This window comes from Diabrotica undecimpunctata, chromosome 2 (assembly GCF_040954645.1).
Source record: "Diabrotica undecimpunctata isolate CICGRU chromosome 2, icDiaUnde3, whole genome shotgun sequence".
Lineage (NCBI taxonomy): Eukaryota > Metazoa > Arthropoda > Insecta > Coleoptera > Chrysomelidae > Diabrotica > Diabrotica undecimpunctata.
This window is the reverse complement of record NC_092804.1, coordinates 49,806,059-49,828,906: the sequence shown is the minus strand read 5'-3', so window position 1 is coordinate 49,828,906 and position 22,848 is coordinate 49,806,059. Positions and strand designations below refer to the sequence as shown.

Below are 22,848 nucleotides of genomic sequence, written 5' to 3'. Positions count from 1 at the left end.
CAATTAGCAACTTTAAAATCTTTTCCCATACGAATTATTTTGCCAAATTGACCGAATACCTCATTGTATTGCTCTGGCCTGGCAATAACTTCTATTTTCTCCAACACTTGTTCCATTCTGCCAAAAACGCGATCGCCAGGAAGAAATAGGTGACCTGTGACTGGGTATATAAGTTCAATAAAATGTAAGTTATGTGTGGCATCCAAAAACCATCTAGCGCATATGGCAACTATAGGGTAAATGCATATAAATAAATATAAGAGTACGCACTGAATATTAAAAGTGCGACAGTTTTTTATTTTTACGAAAATGGACTACTTATCATTCCTCACATTGGTAATCAACCATTTAAAAAGATGTTTTAGAATAGTTTTCAACCATGTTTATATTCAAATAAGAAATATTTAATTTTGTTTGCGAAGCTGCTAATGCGTACTCTTATACACAAATTTGCATAAGAGTACGCACATTACTGAACTGTACAAAAATATTAAGACACGCCAAAAATCAAACTTTGTTTCTAAAATAAACGCAACACAAATACATAAAAAAGAAATATGAAAAGTATGTTTTAGAACTCATTTTTATTTCATCTTTAAATCCATTGCTACTCCTCACAGTTAAAACACATGAAGTCTCCTGTTACGTAAGGCGTACAAGATTCGTGTCACCAATTCTTGCATTGATAGCATATGATCCAGTCTTCAACAGAATTTGAATATAATTCATTACATCCTGGGCACGTTACATCAGAATCATTTTCTTTATTCTCTTTTTGACCTTTGCGCAATGATTTACTACAACTAGGCACTAATTTTCTTTTTATTCGTTCCGTCTTCTTTTTTTGTTCTACTTCTTTGGTTTTTTCCACATTCTCAAGTTCTTTTGTATATGGGCTACTGGAAAGTATTTCGAACTTTTGAGATTTTGTTTTGCGTCGATTAGGCTTTTCTTTAATTTTGGATAATGGTAAAATATCTGCCGCTGACACTGACATATTTAAGCTATTAGTGCTAGCTTGTGATGGTATTAATACACCATATTCGCATTCCATATCAAGATTAGCCACATCGAGAGGCGGTGTAACGTGAAAAGAGATTAGATCATCTTTATTCTCAGGCTGCTTTGAAGGAGGTACTACTTCAGATGGTATTGAAAGCTGAAGTCCATTATTTTCTTTTTCTACATGGACTCCATTTGAAGTATTATCTACTACCGCGCTTACTGGATTGTCTAAAGGTACGTCGGTAACATAGGAGGGGGCAAAATCCATATCATGAAACTTATCAGGGTTAAACGGATATATTCCCGATGCTTTAAAAGCATTTTCGGACTTCCGAATATTTGCTACAGAACCATAAGCAGTACTAAATAATCCAGCAACTTGAAATTGTGTAATTACTTTACCTGGATAATTTACCATCCACTTGTCACATTCCCTACTGTAGGTTTATTTTTAAAGGACCAACAAACCAATATCCAGTGGCTGTAGTTTATGGCTTGAATGAGGCGGTAGAGATAAAAGATCAATGTGATTCTCTCGTCAATATTTTATAGCTTGCAGGTCACGATGAGAGCTGTAATTGTCAAGAATTAAAAGAACTTTGTTTTCAGCACTGGGTTTGGAAAACTTATTAAAATGGATTAACCACTTACAAAAAAGATCCGTGTTATTATATCCAGATTCAGAAATTAATTTCAGAGTTTCACATGGTGCATTTAAAAACAGTTCTTCCTTCATTCTTTTTCTGGGGAATATGAGTGCTGAAGGAATATAGTTACCTCTGGAGTTCATGCAACATATAGCCGTTACAAGTTGTCCACGATCTGCACAAGCTACCTTCCCTACAAGTTTCTTTCCCTTGCTCGCTAATGTCTTGGGTGATTTATTAGGCACGGTTGATAAATCCGATTCATCCATGTTATATATTGAACTTGGAGAGTATTGCCTTAGTTCATAAAGATTTTTAAGGTTATCGTAACATCTTGTTACTTCATTTTTATTAAAACCCATAATTCGGGCCATCGAACATTTTTCTGGCTGTCGAAGCGCAATTTTGTTCCGTTGACAAAATCCTCTTACCCATGACTCACCAGCCATTTGTAGATTTCTATTAAAACGGTGAGAAAGATTATTAGATTTAGCAAATTTATACGCTGCTATTTGCAAATTTTTTTTTTGTAATTCCATAATACATCTGATCTAATTCTCGTATCTGTTGTGCTATTTCGGCTTCTAGGTCGCTTGGAATATCGCTTTGAAATCGTCCCAATGATTTTGGTACATTTCCACACCTTAATCTTTTTCTTAATGTGGCCTCATTTATTCCCATATCATTCGCTACATCCTGCTTCTAATTTTTGTTGTATTTCTCGTAACTTTTCTTCACTAAAAATTAACTTTCTATCGGTTTTTCGCTTGTACCGACTCATTATAAATTTAAAATCTGAAAATAAAGAAAAAACTTAAAACAAATAAAAAATTGTTTAAGAGTAGGTACCCAACTGGGGTACACGTAAACTCATCACCAATTACCATAAATACCCTCGTACATAGTACAAACTCATCACCGCCATAAAAGTAGGGTTTTCAAAATAGACCCTAAGAGATTGGTAAACTGATCACTGGCCTACCTGCACCCCGGATCAGGTATAGACCATAAAATCCCAGCAAACGGTTAGTTTTTGGTAATTTCACAGAATAATCCAAATCCAGATGTCTTAAATGCAACTGCAATTTATTGGTTTTTATTTGGGAATTCCACAAAATTCTATTAATGCGGACAAAAAATGATGGTGATGGTTATCAATAATTTCAAATTTCAATTGCGAAAGACTCTAAAAAAATCGAATTGCCTTTTGTGGACTTGTGCGACGAAAGGGTATAAGGCTAAATGTCATACAACTGATGAGTAGAAATTCTATACCGTTTTTGTTTAGTTGTTTCGCACTGTTTTTCGCGAATCATCCCGATTAAACAGAAAAAAATCAGCGTAATTAAGTTCTTTAAGTTAACTGCATAAGATGTTTCTTGCAGGCAAGGCATAATATTACTTTGTTGCTGTAATTACCTTTGATTACCTTTTCTGATATTACATTTTGAGATTTCTAATTAAATTGTTAAAGTCACATTGTTATATGTATATAATATATATATATATATATATATATATATATATATATATATATATATATATATATATACATACAGGGTATCCAATTAAGTCGGCACCATATGTGAAACCTTTTTGTTTTTAGTTTTATGAATTGTGTTACATATAATAATTATGTTACATAAAAAGTTGTGAATGATCTAAAACTTAGAATACAATGATCAGATATTAAATTTTTTTTAGTTGTATACGCGGTTTATCAAAAAAATGAATTGTGGATATTCTCAAGTCTTAATAAAATTCATGTTGTTTAACGAACCGCGTAAATGACTGAAGAATACTAATATCTGATTCTGAAATTGATTGAAATGATTGAAATTCTATATCATTCAGAACTAGAGAATAATTTTTTTTTCATAAAACTTAATATAAAAAAATTTCCATATGGTACCGACTTAATTGGACTCCTAATATAAGTATATATACTGAAAAAGCGATAAACGCCTGTAGTCAACGCTGATCAGTTAGACTACAAAACACAGCTACATATTTGGGTGTGCAGCCGAAGATAGGACAAAGAAGTACTCTTTTTAGTGTACCAAGCTTTCGCAAATCTTTATTTGCATCATCAGGATGCTACAATAAACAAAATTAGTACAAATTACAGAATAAAAATTATTTGGTATCTTACACTAATTGAGGTTAGTTGTTATGATGTTTATAAAATGAAATGAACAACTCATTGACTCCTACAAATAATGGCGAAAACTAACCAAAAAATGTAAAAAAATTTCTTTTAAAAGCACTCTAATTGTGGGATCTTTGTACAAGTCATTAAAAAATAAAGTATAGGAAACTGTACTTAAGCATTTTGATGCATTCTGTCACAATAAATGCATTGCTGATTACTTCAAATTTAAAAATTTCCGCCAATGATGCCATAAAATGTAAAGCTGTGTACGTGTAAAAAATTAAGTTTCCTTCGACTTCAATGCACTAATAGCACACTCAAGTTTTTAGCTTTTCCTATTTTTCAGATATTTTATATTTACTAACTGTCCAAAATCGTCTATTATTTTCAAGATAGTCAAATAGCGCCAAAACGGCATAGACCGAATGTATGCTTAACAAATTATCTCGAAAATTCAATGAGAAATATAAAAATGCATTGAAAATCAAATAACGAAGGTGGGACTACTTCCGATATAAACAAAAATACCACATATTGACAAATATTTTCATTTTAAAGTTCACTATCGAAATCCTATGTAACTAAATTTTTAGATCTCAAAACCATTTAGATTGGCAGATACGTCTAATAGGCCACACCGTGAGACATATTAATATCTCAGTTAAATTTTAAAGCACTACTACTACTAAGGATTTCCACAGTTTTCACTGTCTTCCTTCACTCAACCGTTTTCTCCAATTTTCCCTGTCATTCCAGTCTCCATCTCGCAGGGTTCTTTTCTCCATAGCCTCGTCAATTTCATCTCTGAATGACCTTCGGGGTCTTCCTCTCTTTCTTCTTCCAATCGGGCTCCATTCTGTGATTTTGTTTATCCAGCGTCCTCTGTCCGCTCTTCTGACGTGGCCGTACCAGGATAGTCTCTTCTCCTCTATATAGTCGATTATGTCTGATTGCACTCCCATTCTCCGCTTAATCTCTGCGTTTTCAATTCTGTCTCTTTTTGTAAGTCTACAGCTTCTCCTCAGGAACTCCATTTCTACTGCTCTTATTCTACCTCTATTTCTCTTGTTTATTGTCCAGTTTTCGGACCCATATGTCAGGATACTTCTTGTCAGGGTGTTATATATTCTCTTTTTTGTCTTTATCGTAATGTTCTTATCCCACAACACTGAGTTTAGTTGTCTTATACAGTTTCTTGTTTGTCTCAGTCTGTTGTTTATATCTTCTTCTGTTGTTCCCTGGTTCGATATTATGGTTCCTAAATACTTGAATTTATCTGTTCCATTTATTTGTCTTCCCTCGTCTATCTCTAGGTTTCTCATATCCTTGTTTTCTGTTGTTGGGTATTCGGTTTTTTTTAAGTTTATTTCCATTCCGTTGTTTTTATATTCTTCTTCTAGTTTTCTGAGCATAAAGCTGAGATCTTCTTCATCTTGTGCGATGACTACTTGATCGTCGGCAAAACTTAAGGTGTATAGGTATTCGTCTCTTACTGGTATGCCCATTCCTTCGCACTTTCTCCTCCATGGTTTGAGTGTCTTTTCCAAGAATATTTTAAACAGAGTAGGGACGTAGCACAGCCTTGTAGAAGTCCTTTTGTCGTCTTAAATGGATTGTAGGCTTTATTTCCACATTTAATAGCTACTTTGTTTTCTTTGTATAGTGCTTTAACTGCTTTTATTAGTGTTTGTCGGATTCCGAGATCATTCATTGCTTCCCATAATTTGACTCTAGGTATTGAGTCATATGCTTTCTTTAGATCAACAAAGGCCAGATGGACCGGTCTACCTTTTGCCATTTTCTTCTCTATCAGTTGTTCTAATGTGTACGTATGATCTAGGCATGATTTTCCTACTGTGAACCCTGCTTGGTCTTCTCCAATTTTTCCTATTATTTCAGTTTCTAGTTTTTCTTTAATAATTTTCCCGTAAAGTCTACCTACTGACGATATTATACTAATTCCTCTGTAGTTTTCACATTTTTTCCTGTTTCCTTTCTTATGTATGGATGTGATGTATGCTTGTGTCCATTCCGCAGGTATTTCTTCTCCATTTAGTCCTCTTTCGAACATTCTATGTAGCATGCGGAATAACTTTTCCGTTCCGTTTTTAATTAGTTCGTTTGGTATTCCTCCGGGTCCTTTGGCTTTTTTGTTCTTCAATGTCTTGATTGCTCTCTTAACTTCTGCCAGGCTTATTTCTATCTGGTCGTATGCCCCATTTCCTGCATGTTCTATATTCTCTTCCTGAAATTGGGGACGGTTTTCTGTAAGTAGTTCTACGTAGTATTCTTGCCACTCGTTTTCACTAATTTTGCCGATCTGGGTTTTCTCTGTCTTATTTCGTTGAAGTGCTTATAATATTAAAAGAATATTAAAAATTTTAAAGCAACTTACTTAAAATAATTTCTGAATTTATTAAATTATCACATAAACGAGAAGTATAATAGGTAAGAGGCAATCTTTCGCATTAGAAACCAGGCAAAAATCCCGGTGATGAGTTTACCTATCTGCGGTGATGAGTTTACCAATCTCCAAAGGATGCCGGTGATCAGTTTACTATATCTCCGAGGGTCTAATAATTTTATGGGGGGCTATATAGTGATGAGTTCGTACACGTCCCCCAACTGTGTATAAGAGTTCGCATTGCGTAATCTTATACATCGGTAAGTGCGTACTCGATTACTCGCGCTACGATTAAATTGTGAACACACAAAATTATAAATCTGAAGGGCAACTATTTGCAGTGACCATATTGACAAAACTAGGACGATAATGCAGATTTTTGTTTATCACCGTGCAGTAGGAATGTATTTGGAAAGCCTTCAAGTAAAAATTACTTTAATAGATGGAGATATATAATAAAAATAATAGGTGCGTACTCTTATACAGATGCGTGCTCTTATACACACTTACCCTAATGCAATTTTTATTTTGACGACAGCATCCACCGGAGACCAATTTCAAAGTTTTAATGCCTTCCAAATTTGTTTCATTAAGTCGATGAAATAAAGCGGAAATTACCTCATCGGATCCTTTATAAAACTCATTTTCGGTCCATGTACATATAAATGAAAGTTTTTTCTTTGGTTTGCTTATTTTTTGACGATCCTTGTACAAAGCAAAGGTTATAAATATACAACTGTCGGCTATAGTAAGCGTTTTGATCCGGGACCTTTGGCAGTATCTTCTTGATTTTTTTTACAGTCGAAACTTATTGTAATTAAATCATCTTTAGTCTCTCGTAGTAGTGAACAAAAAGTCTTTGCTCTTAGTTTATGAACGCGTTTGTTGATAAATAGGTCTTTCTTTTTATGCGCATTATTTGATTCAACTTTGATTTGCTCATCAAATGACAAACAAGTAGAACATGAATACATCTGTTCGTGGCGTTCGCAACCATAAATTGAAACATTTGTTAAAAATATTTCGAAAATAATTATCTTTAACTTTAAGATTGTCTATTACCTACAGATAAAGATATTGCCTAATATTTGTTGCGCTTCTTGTGTAGTAAGCTTCTACACATTTGAATTTCTTAATAAAATTATTACCGACTCTTTTCTACTTTTAAACTTAAAACTGATTCGGTCCCTTTCTCTTTTTTCCGATGGTGATTGACTCGTCATAAAATAACTTTTCATTACGCCTTGAAATCTATTTTTATTGATATGCAAAATATTTAAAAATGTTACTTGACAAACGGGAAGCAAAATACCATTTTGCGCTCTAACGAAACATTTAACTGTGGATGTTTTAGGGGCATGACGGTCATTTTTTAATCGTCTTCTTTTACAAGGTGTAACTTTACAAAATCTAGTAAGAAATCCTGGACTGTTTAGGTAACCATTTAGGTATATCTGGAAGACCCACCGGTGCATATCTGTAAAAAACAAAAAATATAGCGGTAACTATTTTTTGTTGTTTCTAGTTAAATATTAAATAAAAAAGTAGCAAATCTAAGAAAGCAAAGATTATTATGGTCAACAATTGTAATATTCTTAATTATTTTTATATTAAAATAAAACTTTACTAAACTTGGTTAAACCTTATCGGTTGAATACACTTTTTCATGCCCCGAAACAAAAATAATAATAAAAAGCCTACAAAAATATTGTTTTTACTTTCATTGAACTTATTTATTTCATATCTATATTTATTTCCTACTTGCTGTATTAGATAAACGCCCCAAAATAGATATCCTACCAAAATCAGATAAAAAATGGCTTACCGCAGTTCTTTAGCAATATTCCTTTACCATTTTTGTTTTTGTTGAATTCTCTTACGAGCTCTTGTTGGTGTAACTGGAATATCTTCAGTCCCCATTTTAAATTTAATACCACAGAAGATAATACATCCAAGACTATTAATAATAAACCAATTCTTCTTCTTTAGGAGCCATTTTCGTAATCAGATCGACCATCATCATGTTTACAATTTCCTGAAACCGTTCTCTATCGGCTGCTGCGCGAAATAATTCATCTACTGTGGAACCACACCATTGTCTAATATTACGCAGCCATGAAAGTTTCTTTCGGCCAATCTATCTCTTTCCCTTCACTTTTCCATGTATTATAAGGCGAAGTAGATAGTACACCAAAAATGTGATGTAAAGTTATTTCCCTGTGGTCTTCATTTAGGTCCTCTAATTATATGGCCGAAGTATTCTGTTTTTCTTCTCTTTATGATGTTTATGAACAATTCATCATTTTTAACAATCCAATAATAAACCAATTACAATTTTAATGGGAATAAGCCACAATTAAAGTTTAAATTACGTTTATTGACATTTCAATTTGCACTTCGGAAATCGTTCTCAAAATACAAACATTAATAAATTAAACAAATTTTGTTTTTTGTTACTTGGTGAAAAATTCTTCTAAGAATTTAATTGTATCTGACTAACTTATATTGACAATTCAGACATATTATAGAACTTAAAGTAGACGACTTTAAAATGATATTGCAAATATTGTTGAGTTGCGTTCCTGGGACGACTTTACTTGTAAGTTACATTCGATTACATGAAATCAACTTTAACTTGAGAATATCCGTATATAGTAATATAGTAAATTATGAGGGGAAAACCAGAAAAAAACCTCAGAATACTATCCCGACATGGTTAGTATTTGGTGGTTACTCTTATTTTACTCTCAATAAACACCAAATCAAATTATGATTTTATATGTATGTTATTTAAAAAATATAAATGATGTATTCTCGTTATGTTACTAACTTACTAATAGTGGTATTTTTCTTTTATTAATTTCCTCTATTAATATGGGTAACCAGATCCTAGTACATTCTGTCGAGGAATTTGCGATACAATTGGTTTCATTTAGCATAATTAGACCCGCTTCTTTGATTTTTTTTTACCATCTGTTTCTTTTAGGACTATAGGTACTTGAATCGTTTCATTGAACCCTATGTTGATTTTCCCATGAGTGTTTACATAATTGAGATCTATCAAATTCTCTATTTTTAATATAATGAAAATTTCCTCTTTATAAACGATAAAGAATAATCTTTTTAAAAAAAAAAACAGGTGTTTTTTTTCAGGCGAATTTTCGTTAGAACAAGTAATTTTGGCTATATCGTATAAGGATTTTCGTATCGTATTTCGATATCAGATAAGGAAATTTGTAATTTAGATCTGTTGATCTGGTTTTTTATACACCTGAGTCTCATATCCAGTATCGTTCTTAGAGATTAAAACATCCAGGAAAGGTAGTGTGTTATTATATTCCTTTTCCATGGTAAATGTTATTGTCTTTTCTTTATCGTTTATATTATTCAGGAATGTATCCAACAACTCTGATTCATGAGGCCATATTGAGAATAGCTTATTAACATATCTCCACCATACTGTGGGTTTTAAATTTTGTTCAGAAATAGTATTTGTTTTAAAATCTTTCATAAATATATCAGCTAATAATCGAGATAAACTAGAGCCCATTGCTAGACCAAAATTTTGTTTATAGAATTCATTATTTAGTTGAAAATAGGTATTATCAGTACATAATGTCAATAACTCCAATATAGCTGATATATTTAGTGTTGTTCTAGTTGCCAATGTATCATCACTCTCTAATTTTGTCTTAATTATATGTCTTATCTAATGGCACAGTTCGCTGCCTAAGAATTACAAGGTTGTATGATACAAAATGTAGAAACTGAGAAAAATTACTTACTGAATATTTTGACCATTAGATTTGGTATACAAGAAAGTATATTTGCTTTTGTTTTATACATTATAGATGAAAGTCTACTACAAAAGCACATAAAAAAAGAGAATAAAAAATACTTAATTTTTTCCCTATTTTTATTGAAAAAATAAAATAACATAGAACTTCGTGGCTCTAATAAAAAAGGAAAAGTGCAAAAACATGAAACATAAATCTTTGTAACATTATCCTGGCATCCACTTGTACATAGATTTCAGAGCTTCCACCGTGTTTTGTACCAAGGTGACTTTAATATCATTTTTGTTTATTGATATGGGTATTTCGTCATTTTCAGCAGTATGTCTCCTCGCATTTTGTTGTCTTAAACTGATGATTTTGTATTCACGATCGTTAAAAGTGGTTCGGAAACCGATGTCATAAAAATCTGTAGTAAATTGTAAAGAAACCACCTTTGAAAATGGAACTGCAGTATAATTTAGTTTTGATGAATAGGTTGAAAAATCAAGAAAATCTTGCTCCCTCATTTAAAGTATGGTGTAAGTAAGGCTTTCTTGTGTTTACTTTTAAAAGGACTCTATTAATAACGAAAGTGGAAAAAAGTATTCAGATTTTCTCAAACTGCGTTCAATTGCACTGTGAACTCGTAATAGTATGTGAAGTGAATTTTGCCGCCCCTCTTCCAACACTTTAGACATACATACTATTATTTAAATAAATGTGCAGAAGATGCATAATATAACAATAATAATTCGTAAATACTTACTTGAACATTTAGACTAATCTCCATGATCCAACGTCCATATATTATCCTAATGTATATCCTAATGTATATCCTAATATCCCATCCTAATATCCTAAATTAAACGTCCTTTATCCTTATTTAATAACCATGATCCAACTTCCAGAATATGTATATTCTAATATCCTAATTTAAACGTCCTTAATTAAAATAAACCGAATAGAAACATAAACACAAAGTCTATCTTGCTTCATTGAGCAAATCATCGCAAATAGTTTTTAATAATCTTAAGTTTTGAAAACGACCGCTCACCCGTAGCTACAGTAACAATACGTACTATTATAGTGTAGTTGGGAAATGTTGATACAAGATTATTTTCGTAGATAGAATATATTCAAGAATATCACTAGGACTTTTTTCTGCGGAATAAAATGGTTGAATAGCTTTAATTTCTTCATATAAATCGGTTGCACTAATGTCAGTCTCGGAGCTGTTTATGTCTGTAAGGGCTTGATTCACTTTCTCACAATTGGTTTTAACTTCATCATCGTTTTTAACTTTGGTTATATATTAGACTAAAAATGTCTGTGTGCTGTTGAAGTAATTGGGACCGTTCTTCAATTGCTGTTATGGCAGCATCCAAAATCTTAAAATAAAAATTTATTTTAAATGACAATTCCGGAGATAATATAGGTTATTCTGGATTCGGTTACAAAATTTTAAAAATGTTCATCAGAACGTTTGGTTATGAAATATTTTTTTAAATTATCAAGTGCATCAAGTGAAGATTTTATGTCAAATTTGGGACTTTTTTGCTAGGAAGGATTTTGCTAACGACGTTTATTTTACTTAAAATATCTTGCCACACTACAACAGAACACATGAATTTGAATTTCCAAATTTTATTTTTAAGGGATTTTGCTAAAGTCCCAGTATTCATATCCCTTGTGTTATCATTTTCCAATTCTTCTAAAGCATCATATATTTCACTAATCTGGGTTTTTAATGGTGCGATTGCATCGATCCGACTATCCCATCGCTTGTCCGACAATGCTTTTAATATCAACTTTGGAAGGTGCTTTAATAAAATGTTCCATCTAATATTTGGAAGAAGAAAAAAATACATATAGTTCCTGTACAGTATTAAAAAATTCCACTGACTCATAACTTATTTTTACTGCATGTTGGTGGTTTCAGGTTCAGGCGTTTCAGCATCAGCACTGGCACTATCGCTATTATTGTCATCAAATCCTCCGTCTCTATCCGCAGGAGTATTCAACTGTTTAGTACTTTTTTCTATGGTTTGGACTTCGTTTGAAGTTGAAGGTCCTAAATTTATATCCGAGTCTTCTATATTTTCATGTATATTCTTCATCAAAAATGATTCCAGTGCACCGCTAAGTTTTTTTTCTCCTCAGTTTTTGCCTCTTTTATTTTTCTATATTGAAAGCCTGAAAGTAAATTTCTTTTTCTTTCGGATATTTTGAAATTATCACTTAAGAACGAAGCCGGGCGAATTTAACAAAATAAATCCAAAACACTTCAACTAAGTTGTCCAAATAATGTTTCTCCAAATAATATGTAGCCGTAACGCGTATACGAATAAAATTTGCTCTGATCTCGACGTTACTTCAAAATACAGTACCTACTGTGCAAAAGAAACGGGTACACTACTATATTTTACAAACAAAATCGTTTATCAAAAGCGTGTCTAAATTCATCGAATTCTCAACTAAGACTGAACATAAGATATAATAACCCATCTATAAAAATAACCATAGGAACAATATTATAACTTTACAACCACTTGCCTAAATTCTTGTAAAGTATCTAAGTGTGAAATCCCAATTAACTGAAGTCCGAAAGCCGCCAGCCGCTTTGAATTAAAAAGTATTCCCGAAATTGCTTTATGACTGTACCTGCAAAATGGCTACAGTTCATACAATAAATAATATTTTCTGACATTTTTTTTTTAGATTAGGATGAAAAAAAGAAGTATACATGGTAAATGAAACGCATTTGAATATTATCACGTACTGAATAATTATTATTGTTCGGAATATTAGAGTTCACAGAATTATCTGAATCATTACTATTTAATTATTTGAATTTATTTTCGTTTTAAAAAAGTATTATCATCAGTAGACTGCTTTTCGCCGCCCCTATTGTTAGCCGCCCGTGTGCGATGCACACTTGGCACACATGGTAGCGGCGGCCCTGCAAGTTTGTCTATGGTTCTTCTTTCTTCTTTAGTATTTACGTCATCAAAACGCAAACAACGTAACAAGAATACAAATCGCCTATAGGCCATAGTAGCTCGAAACACCTCTTAGCCTGTTCCATCAGTCGTCCAAAGTTCTTTGCAATTTCGACAGCTTGCTTTGAAAACCCCAGCTAGGTATAATAAACCAATTAAGGCCTTTATTGTCACAGTATCTGTAGGTCTGGCTTCATTCGGATCTGCATAATTGTTTCTTAGTTTAGAAATAAATATGTTTGTGTTCTGTACAATGGTTTCAATTCGTTTCAATTTTTAGCTTATCCTATCTCCAAATCCATTTATTGGTCAGTCCCCTTTTAGCTCCCTATAAGCAAAATATATTTGTAAAAATTTTTTTTTATTTTTCAGCTTTTCAAGTATTTTTTAAACTTCCTACGTATCCATTAACCTTACACTAATTCGTTTCTTCTAAATCTTTATAAATATTTTTTAAGTAGTTCGTGATTATACAAAAATTGTCGTAAAAGTGAAGAAATTAGTAGTTCTTTAGTAAATTTTATAATATTTAATATTTATGTTGCCTACTTTATATGCTTCATAGATTAAACAATTAAAATTCCTGTAAAATAATATATAACTAATTATTGTACATTAACCCTTTAATCGGCAAGATAGAAATAGCAGGTTTTGAGTTACAGGAATTTTGGTTTTAGGGTAATTTGGGTGTGGGAGAAACGAATCTGATTTCTGTTTGGCAATATTGTGTGTGTTTCGTCGCCAGGCCAAAAAATTATAGACCGTCTACAGACGGTCTTGTCGTTCAGAAGGAAAATTTATGAAAACACCATAATTTATTAGTAGTACAAAAATAATGTTTTTAGTGAAAAACAAGTTACAGGTATATAAACAAAAATTATTAAGATTTGGTGTGATACTGTGTGAAGCAATTTTTACCTTTCCTGTTACACAAATGAAGGTTGCACTTGGTGTAAAAGGAATGAGTGTCAGACTTTATACACAGTTTGCACGACTTTTTCGATCCCCATTCTGGCCAATGATTTAATCCGTCGTATCTTACACTATCCACCTGATGAACAGCTCGTCTACCGACTGCTTTTGGCCACCCCTATTGTTGGCCGCCCGTGTGCGATGCACACTTGGCACACATGGTAGCGGCGGCCCTGTCGCAACTTTCGCTCCACAACGTCAAATCCTCCAATAACGGATAGTCTTCTACAACCCTTTTCAGGATTCTGTATACAGCACTGGTAATATCATTCCCAGCCCGACCATGCATTGCCTCTGACCAAATCGCGCAATAAACAGTCCGGTTTATGGAAAGGTGCGCTGTCATGTTATACACATTTAGCTTACTTTTATAAAAGACATTTTTGACGTCTCCGTTTGGACATGTCAATACATTTTGTAAGTCCAAACACTATTTACGTTACTATTTTCAATATCCGTTTTTTTCTCTCCTCTCAGTAAAATTTTTTCTTGCAAGTGTTTTTCATATTGCTTTTTCTTTTCTTCATTAAGGGTGTTTTCTTTTTTCTGGCAGTCTATTTCAGTACAGAGGTCACATAGATCTCATGAAGGTTTATTAAATGAATAATAATGAATAAAATATTTCGCGATAAACATTAAGTTTTACTGGAGTCAATCAAGTCTTTCTCCTTTAAGAAATCCTCGTGCATATTGTACATTTTTTGCAGAAATAGGTCACTCTCTACATATTTCCTTTAGTATCAGCCCTAGAACCTAGAATAAAGGCTTTCTATTACAGGGAACATATTAATATGCTCTCTAACAAGATTGGAAGTTGCATCTGATGTAACTTTTTTTCTATGCTTTCCCTGAATACTTTGACGAATTGTGTCCGTTTCTGTAGAATTTTTGTAAACGGTGTATACAGGTTTTTGACTTATACCTAGTGTTTCGCAATAACACTGCTTTCAAACCTGTATTTTGTTATTACTTAAAATAAAGAAGAATTTAAAGGTTTGAGTTTTTTTTGAGTTTTGGGCATTTTTTTTCTTTTCTGCTTAAATGTGGAATACTTATTTCAGTTGTGTTTAAAATAAACATCCTTTTTTTATTGCTACTAAGCTTGTAATAATCAAAAACTAAATTGTTTCTGTCTTTTTCGCTTATATTTTTGGCACATTTATAAATGCATTTATCGACGCAGTCTTTATGTGTTTTTATCTCTCTTGCACTACTTTCGTGAAGAAATGTATTCTAGCCCTCTATCAAAATTTTGTTTTCTAATATTGCAGGCCCAACGCTCGGGATTTCTAGATCTCTTTCTAGTACGTTTTTTCTCTTGTAAACTGTTACTATTTTTCTGCAGTTGATTTTCGGACTTTTCCTCATATTGCTGTGTGCACATTTCTTTATTTTCCTTGGAAAAGTAGTATTTTACTAGAATTGTTTGTTTTGTGGAGATATAAATCGAGTAATAAAATTGATGACAGTTTCTATATACTACATAGGACCGTGTTATTCTGAGTTTGGAAAGCTCACTAAAATTTTGCGAAAAACAAAGTCGTATGTTTAACATAGGTCGCGCTCTTTTCATATTTTCATAACATACTCCAATGATTTTCGATTAATTTTAGAGGATTGCATGCATATATTTTAGATTTACAAAGTTCTATGGGTGCCCTATGATACATAGTACCTTGTTACATTAAAATTGCTGATTTTTAACTTTGTTACTTACACCCTTGTAATACTCAGGTAACGATTTGTAAATAAACTATTTAAACTATTGTATAATATTTAATAATAATTTTGACCGTTCACTACAAAGAGAATTCATGGTACTACAGATAGGTCTACAAATAGGTCTAAGTGGTATATTCGTTTTATGAACTTTCGGTACTCCATAAAAATGAAGGGTGTTACTGTAATGAAGTGTAATTAATCTTCTTTGATAATTTGTTAAATGATTTGTTTGATTTTTATTTTTATCCATTATCAAAACTGCATTCCTCTTGTCTTCTGGTAGGATAATTATGAAGTCGTTATTTTCTAAAGTTTTTATAGCACTTGGTTCCTCTTTGCTACTGTTTTGTTTAATTTTAATTAGCTCACTGGAGAAAATATCTCAATATTTACCGGAAATAAGAATGTAGAGTATTACGCAAACTTAAATTGAAAAGTCTACATGGATGGAAAAACACACAGAAACCCATACTAAAAAGATAAAAGTCAAAGAACTGGCTCTAATTCAGTGGCGGATCCAAGGGGGGGGGTCACGGGGGTCATGACCACCCCCAAAACAAAATTAAATATCAATCAAATAATCCTAAAAAAAAATAATTTAAAACCCATCAACCCTATAAGCAGGAAGTCAAGAGTTGAAATGATTCAAACTCATTTATTCTACGGGTAAGTGTAGAATTATACGGAAGCCTTTTTAAATTGCTGTTTAAAAAAAATCAACAATTCTAAATACAGTAATACCTCGACTAAGACTTTCACGAATCCAGAGTTACGCGATTTTTAAAATTTGTTAATTCGTCATTTGAGTGCCAGAGGCTCGTATAGTTTCTCGTCAAACCTGTCGTCAAAACCAATCTGCTAACTCTTGCGAAGAATATTTCCGAAGATCTATTTATTTACCCCTTTTAGACAATATCTTAACTGATTTAGAAGAACGACTTTCACCGAAAGTTATGCATCTATTTAATCTTCAAGTTGTTTTACCTAAAACTGATAACACACCAGAAGATAAAGTCGCATTAAAAAAATGTTGACACCAGGATATTATTGAACCAACTACTTACTGCATATTCCAAAGTAGAACAAGAGTTTTCACTGTGGATTCAAAAGTGGAAAAGAGTCGTGCAAAATAATGGAAAACTTCCTGATTGTATTTTAGAAGTAATAGAAAACTGCGATATTCATATGTATCCAAATATCAGAATATTTCTGCAAATATTAATTACACTGCCAGTCAGTGCAGCAACAACAGAGCGTTTTACGCTTAAGCGTCTAAAGACTTGGCTTAGAAATAGAACTTCTGCGGAAAGATTAAATGGTTTAGCACTTATCAATGTGCATCCTGAAATGTCTCTAGATGTTGATGCAATCATAGAGCGAATTTCTAAATCGGATAGGCGAAAAGAATACATTTTTATAAAATTATATAATATTTACTTATCTTATTCTTTTAGTATTTTTAATCACTGAACTTTTATTTACCACTCGTTGCTGACAATTCGTGAGAAAAATTTCAATACCGAGTAAAAAAATATTTCACTCAATTATAGCCTAATATGCCTAATTACAGAAATAACTATTCCTTAATTATATTATATTTTTTGTTGAATACTACTACTACGTCGGTTTATAACGTTCTCCGCCGTTTTCCGACTTCCAATCGCCACTTAGTCCGGTTGTTCCATAGGTCTTCTTCTATGGCCTTCTCTCTCAGTTCTTTATTTATTGCCAACTTTTTCTCGGTCTACCTCGTTTTCTCTTCCTTCTGGTTGCCATTTTAATATTTCTTTTGGTATTCGTTGTTCATCCATTCTTTGTATGTGTCCGAACCAGATAAGTTGTTTTGTTGTTAGGTCATCTGTGATTGTTCGTTTGATTCCCATTATTTCTCAAATGCGTTCGTTGGTAATCCTTTCTCTTCTAGATCTTTCTGCAGCTCTTCTCTAAAAATCCATTTCAGTCATTGATAAAAATACTGGTTTTATATTTCTATCTAAAGTTGCAAATGTTTTGAGTGGTATGTTTGATGAAACACTAACTGTCTTACTAATAAAATACTCGTATTTTAAGGTTATTCCATATTTATATCTAGAATAGTTATCCCAAGTATAAGGTAAATATAATACTAAAATAATTTGTTACAAATAAACTCGGTATATATTAGTTGTAAGTATTCCCACTTTATTCCGAAATAATAGTTTGGCAATGTCGCTATCTTTTGCTAAAATACATAGAACAACGACATATTGAGTGAAATATGTCAATTTTGATTTTTCTTTGAAACTGACAACTGACACTGTTGCGTAGCGCAACCTAAAATTATGATCCAAATGACGAACACCCTTTTTTAAAAAATACTACTTTTAGTTTTAAGTCGAGTTGTACCCGAGAATGCACGATAGATGTTGCATATACTCTTTGCACATAATTGCGAGATTATCACGTATTCTCTTCCCAATTTTATTAGAAAAAAACATCAGTCATTGTGTCACTGTCACATTTGATTAATAAAAATTAATTCGCTCATTTTTCAACACACAATGTTCAATTAACGCAAAATAAAGTTTCTCAAGTAGTAAGATGTTTTTTAAAGTGTAATACGGGAAGTGTGATCGCCAAATGTAAGGTAACACATTTTAATTAATTAATAGATATAATTAGAACCAGATCGAAGGTACTGCCCCAACAGGCAGTGAGCAACACGTCAGGAGGATAAGATAAAATCCCCCGGTGTTCTACATGTTCCTAACGAGCCGGATACAGCAACTGTTCCCGTTTATGTAAAGCTGGAAGCTGAATTTTCATTAATTATAGCACGAGGGCGATCATCTCTCGTTTCTGCAAAGGCTTTTTCACGCAGTACTCAAGATTTTCTCACACTATTCGTAAAAAACATCACTCGTTTCCTCATTTCTTCACAAAGAAAAGACATAGTTTTTATTCTCTCATATAAAACCATTGGAGTTTTGGCGGTTCCAGGATCCAAGGTTGTTCTATTAGCGCCGAGAGGCCGGTATATCGACATCGACACTTGCAAGGGATAAGGAGTTTATGTGTGGTCGCGGTTGAACTTAATGTGCGGTTTGGTAATTTATTGTAACTTTTACGAATTGTTTTTTGCATTGTCGCATGTCATTTTATTTTTAGATTTTAGATTCGAAGTGATTATAAGTAGATTTTTATGGTAATATTATTTAGTTTATGATACTAAGTATCTCTTGTTGTATTTAAAATTTGTATTATTTTTTCTCACGTTCAAAATGACTGATGTTGCAAAAATTATAAAATTGAGAGGGCTTACTAAAGCTTGTATTACTAGAATTCAAACATTTGTCTCAAAAAACCAAAATGTAGTTTTAGATTGCGGTCAATATATTGCACGCAAAAATGTATTAAATGAAACTTATCGCGAGTATCTCAACCTACAAAAGGAACTTGAATTAGAAGATTTTGATAAATATTGTTCAGATAGGGACATAGTTGAAGAACAGTATTATAATTTAGATTCATATTTGTACGAGAAAACCACGCAATTATCTGCAAAACCAGTTCAAACTCAACCTATTGTAACAAATGTAACATCATCTGTCAGCACAATTCAAAATGTAAAGTTGCCAGAATTAAAAATACCTTTTTTCTCGGGCGAAATCTCAGAATGGCCCAGCTTTTTTGATGTTTTCACCAAATTAATAACAAATGATAAACAGTTATCTAATGCTCAAAAACTTATTTATCTCAAATCAGTGTTAAGGAATGAACCGTTAAAGTTAATTGACAATCTAGAAATAATTGATTCCAATTTTGAAATTGCAATACAAAATTTATGCAATAGATTTGAAAATAAATATTTAATGGTAAACAGTCATTTGAACAGTTTATTAAATGCTCCACTCATTACAAAACCCAATGCACATGCTCTAAGGGATTTCTTAACTCAAATTAAAAGCCATCTCGCTGCCTTAGAAAACCTTAACATCTCGAATCAACTCACTGATTTAATTCTCATCAATCTCTTTACTCAAAAATTAGACTATAATACTAAAAGATCATTTGAAACCGAGCGTAATATAAACAAACATTTGAATTATTCGATATTTTGATAAATTTTAGATTATTTAAATACTGTATTGTAGCAGATCTACGTCAAATGTACAGACAAATTCGAGTAAATCCCGAACAGGTATTTCTGTTGAACATTTTATGGCGTGATTCACCTCAAGAGGATTTGAAATGTCTTCAACTCGAAACTGTTACTTATGGATTAAATAACTCCGGTTTTCTAAGCACTAGATGTCTTAAGGAATTAGCTCAAAAACACTCCGACAAATTTCCCTTGGCTAGTGATGCTCTTTTAAATTGCTGTTATATCGATGATGTGCTGTATGGCTGTAACGATTTTGAAACACTCTTCGAAATTCATCGTCAATTAACCGAATGTTTAAACCTCGCTTGTTTCTCGCTTCATAAATGGTGTGCAAACTCACCTGAATTTCTCGCAGGTATTTCTCATATCTCTAATGAAGCTAGTTATGTAATCAATCCTGAAAATCATACGAACAAAATTCTCGGCCTATGTTGGAATTCTCACTCCGATCATTTTTCAGTTCTTGTGCCAAAGGTTACCGTTAAGAATACCTATACCAAAAGAGAAGTTCTTTCTTTAATTGCTTACATTTATGACCCTATCGGATTGATTAACCCTGTAGTGGTATCTGCTAAATTAATTATGAGAAAGATTTGGTTAGAAAGGTCGAATTGGGATGACTACCTCAGTCCAAATTTGCTTACAGAATGGAATCTATTTTTACAAACACTTCCTCACCTCTCCAGTCTCAAGATTCCTAGGTTGCTGCAAAATTCTAGCAATGTAACAAGTACTCAAATACATGGGTTTTCGGATGCAAGTCTTAGCGCGTATGGTGCTTGCGTTTATTTAAGAACATCACATGAAAATGGCTTTATCTCTTGCAATCTAATCTCCTCAAAGAGTCGTGTTAGTCCTGTAAAAGTTGTGACTCTTCCTCGATTAGAACTTCTAGGAGTATTATTACTCTCTAATCTTGTTACGAAGATTCTTTCTGTCTTGATTCCATCATAATCTCAGATAAATTCTGTCAATTTATGGACAGATTCCGAAGTCGTCCTCGCATGGATTAATTCACACCCTTCTCGTTGGTCTACCTTTGTAGCCAATAGAGTAACTCAAATTCAAAAACTCACCTCCAACCATACATGGAGATATGTACGATCGAAAGACAACCCTGCGGATATATTATCTCGTGGTGCTACACCCTTGCAGTTGCTTGATTGTGATCTTTGGTTTAATGGTCCTCAATTTTTGTCAGATCCACACTTTGATTTCAACCTCTTTGTATATAATGGTCCTTCGAGTATTAATGTTGATGAACTGCCTGAACTCAAAAGGGTTACTCATCTGATCAGAAAACCAGATTCACAAGTGTATGATGCCCTCTGCAAATTTTCATGTTTCACTCGACTTCAGATAGCTTTTGCATACTGCCTTCGTTTTATTCACAATGTAAGAGCTAGGTCTCATAGAAGTACAGGTCCTCTCACTCCACATGAACTCTCTAGTTCTGAGTTAATGATTATCAAATTGACCCAGTCTCATTTCTTCAGTTCGGAAATCCGAATCCCTTTCTAGATTCGTCTCAAATGATACGAGTAGGCGGTCGTCTTCTCCTTTCAGATGTTTCTTATGATCAGAAATTTCCTCTACTGTTGCCTTCAAAATCACATATTGTCAATTTATTACTTACCCGAGAACATCGAAGACTTCTACATTCTGGCCCTCAAAATACACTGTCCAATGTTAGATTGAAATTCTGGCCTCTTGATGGTCTTCGACAAATCAAACGTATAATACAAAATTGTCTCACTTGTTACCGTTTTAACGCACAAGTCGCTTCCCAAATCATGGCTAATCTCCCGAGGGAAAGAGTTCAAATTGCACGTCCATTTATAAACGTTGGAGTTGATTTTGATGGTCCATTTCCAATAAAGACCTCTAAACTCAAGAGAGCTCCCCTTACTAAGGCCTATATGGCAGTGTTTGTATGTTTAGCTACTCGCGCCGTGCATGTGGAATTAATTTCCAGTCTTTCTACTGAAGCGTTGTTATTGACTCTGAAAAGATTTATCGCCCGAAGGGGTAATCCGAGTATCATTTTCAGCGATAATGGCACCAACTTTCTAGGTGCGAAAAATCAATTGAAAGAACTTTATGAGTTGCTTCTCAAAGGTGATACCTCTGAATCTATTCGCTCTTTCGCTACTTCATGTCAAATTCAATGGAAGTTTATCCCTCCACGCTCACCACACCACGGTGGTATTTGGGAAGCTGCCATAAAGAGCTTCAAATATCATCTCGTAAGAATAATGGGTAACTCCAATTTTACTTTCGAAGAACTATCCACTGTACTTTCGCAGATTGGAGCAGTGCTCAATTCACGCCCTATCTATGCGCTCTCAGACGACCCGTCCGATTTTTCCTTTCTTACTCCCGGACACTTCCTTATTGGATCTAACTTAATGTCTTATCCTGAATTAGATTTCTCTGATATTCAAGAAAATAAATTGTCTTTGTGGAATAAATGCACAAGAATTCAGCAGCATATGTGGAAGGTTTGGACCCGCGATTATCTTAATAGGCTTCAAAATAGACCTAAATGGTTCACTCCTCAGGTAGGCATGAAGCCTGATGATCTCGTCTTGCTTAAGGACGAAAACTCGCCTCCTCTCAAATGGCCTATAGCACGGGTAGTTGAGACATATCCGGGAAAGGACAACAAGGTAAGAGTTGTTAAGGTCAAAACTCCTGACGGGTTATACGTTCGCTCTATTGCTAAACTATGTCCTCTTCCTATGACTCACCTTCAAGAATTTTAATAGTTTTTTTAGATTAGTTATACCTTTCTTCAAATTGTACATAAATATTTTTTTTTTGATGCGTTCACATCAAGAGGGGGACTATGTTGCGTAGCGCAACCTAAAATTATGATCCAAATGACGAACACCCTTTTTTAAAAAATACTACTTTTAGTTTTAAGTCGAGTTGTACCCGAGAATGCACGATAGATGTTGCATATACTCTTTGCACATAATTGCGAGATTATCACGTATTCTCTTCCCAATTTTATTAGAAAAAAAC

General features: G+C 33.2%; 1 protein-coding gene across 1 annotated transcript; it reads left to right on the top strand.

Moving 5' to 3' along the window:
* Positions 1–21,614: 21,614 nt before the first annotated feature.
* LOC140433672 (uncharacterized) lies at positions 21,615–22,586 on the top strand. The gene has a single exon (XM_072521652.1). The coding sequence runs from the start codon at positions 21,615–21,617 to the stop codon at positions 22,584–22,586; it is 972 nt and encodes a 323-aa protein (XP_072377753.1).
* Positions 22,587–22,848: the final 262 nt, after the last annotated feature.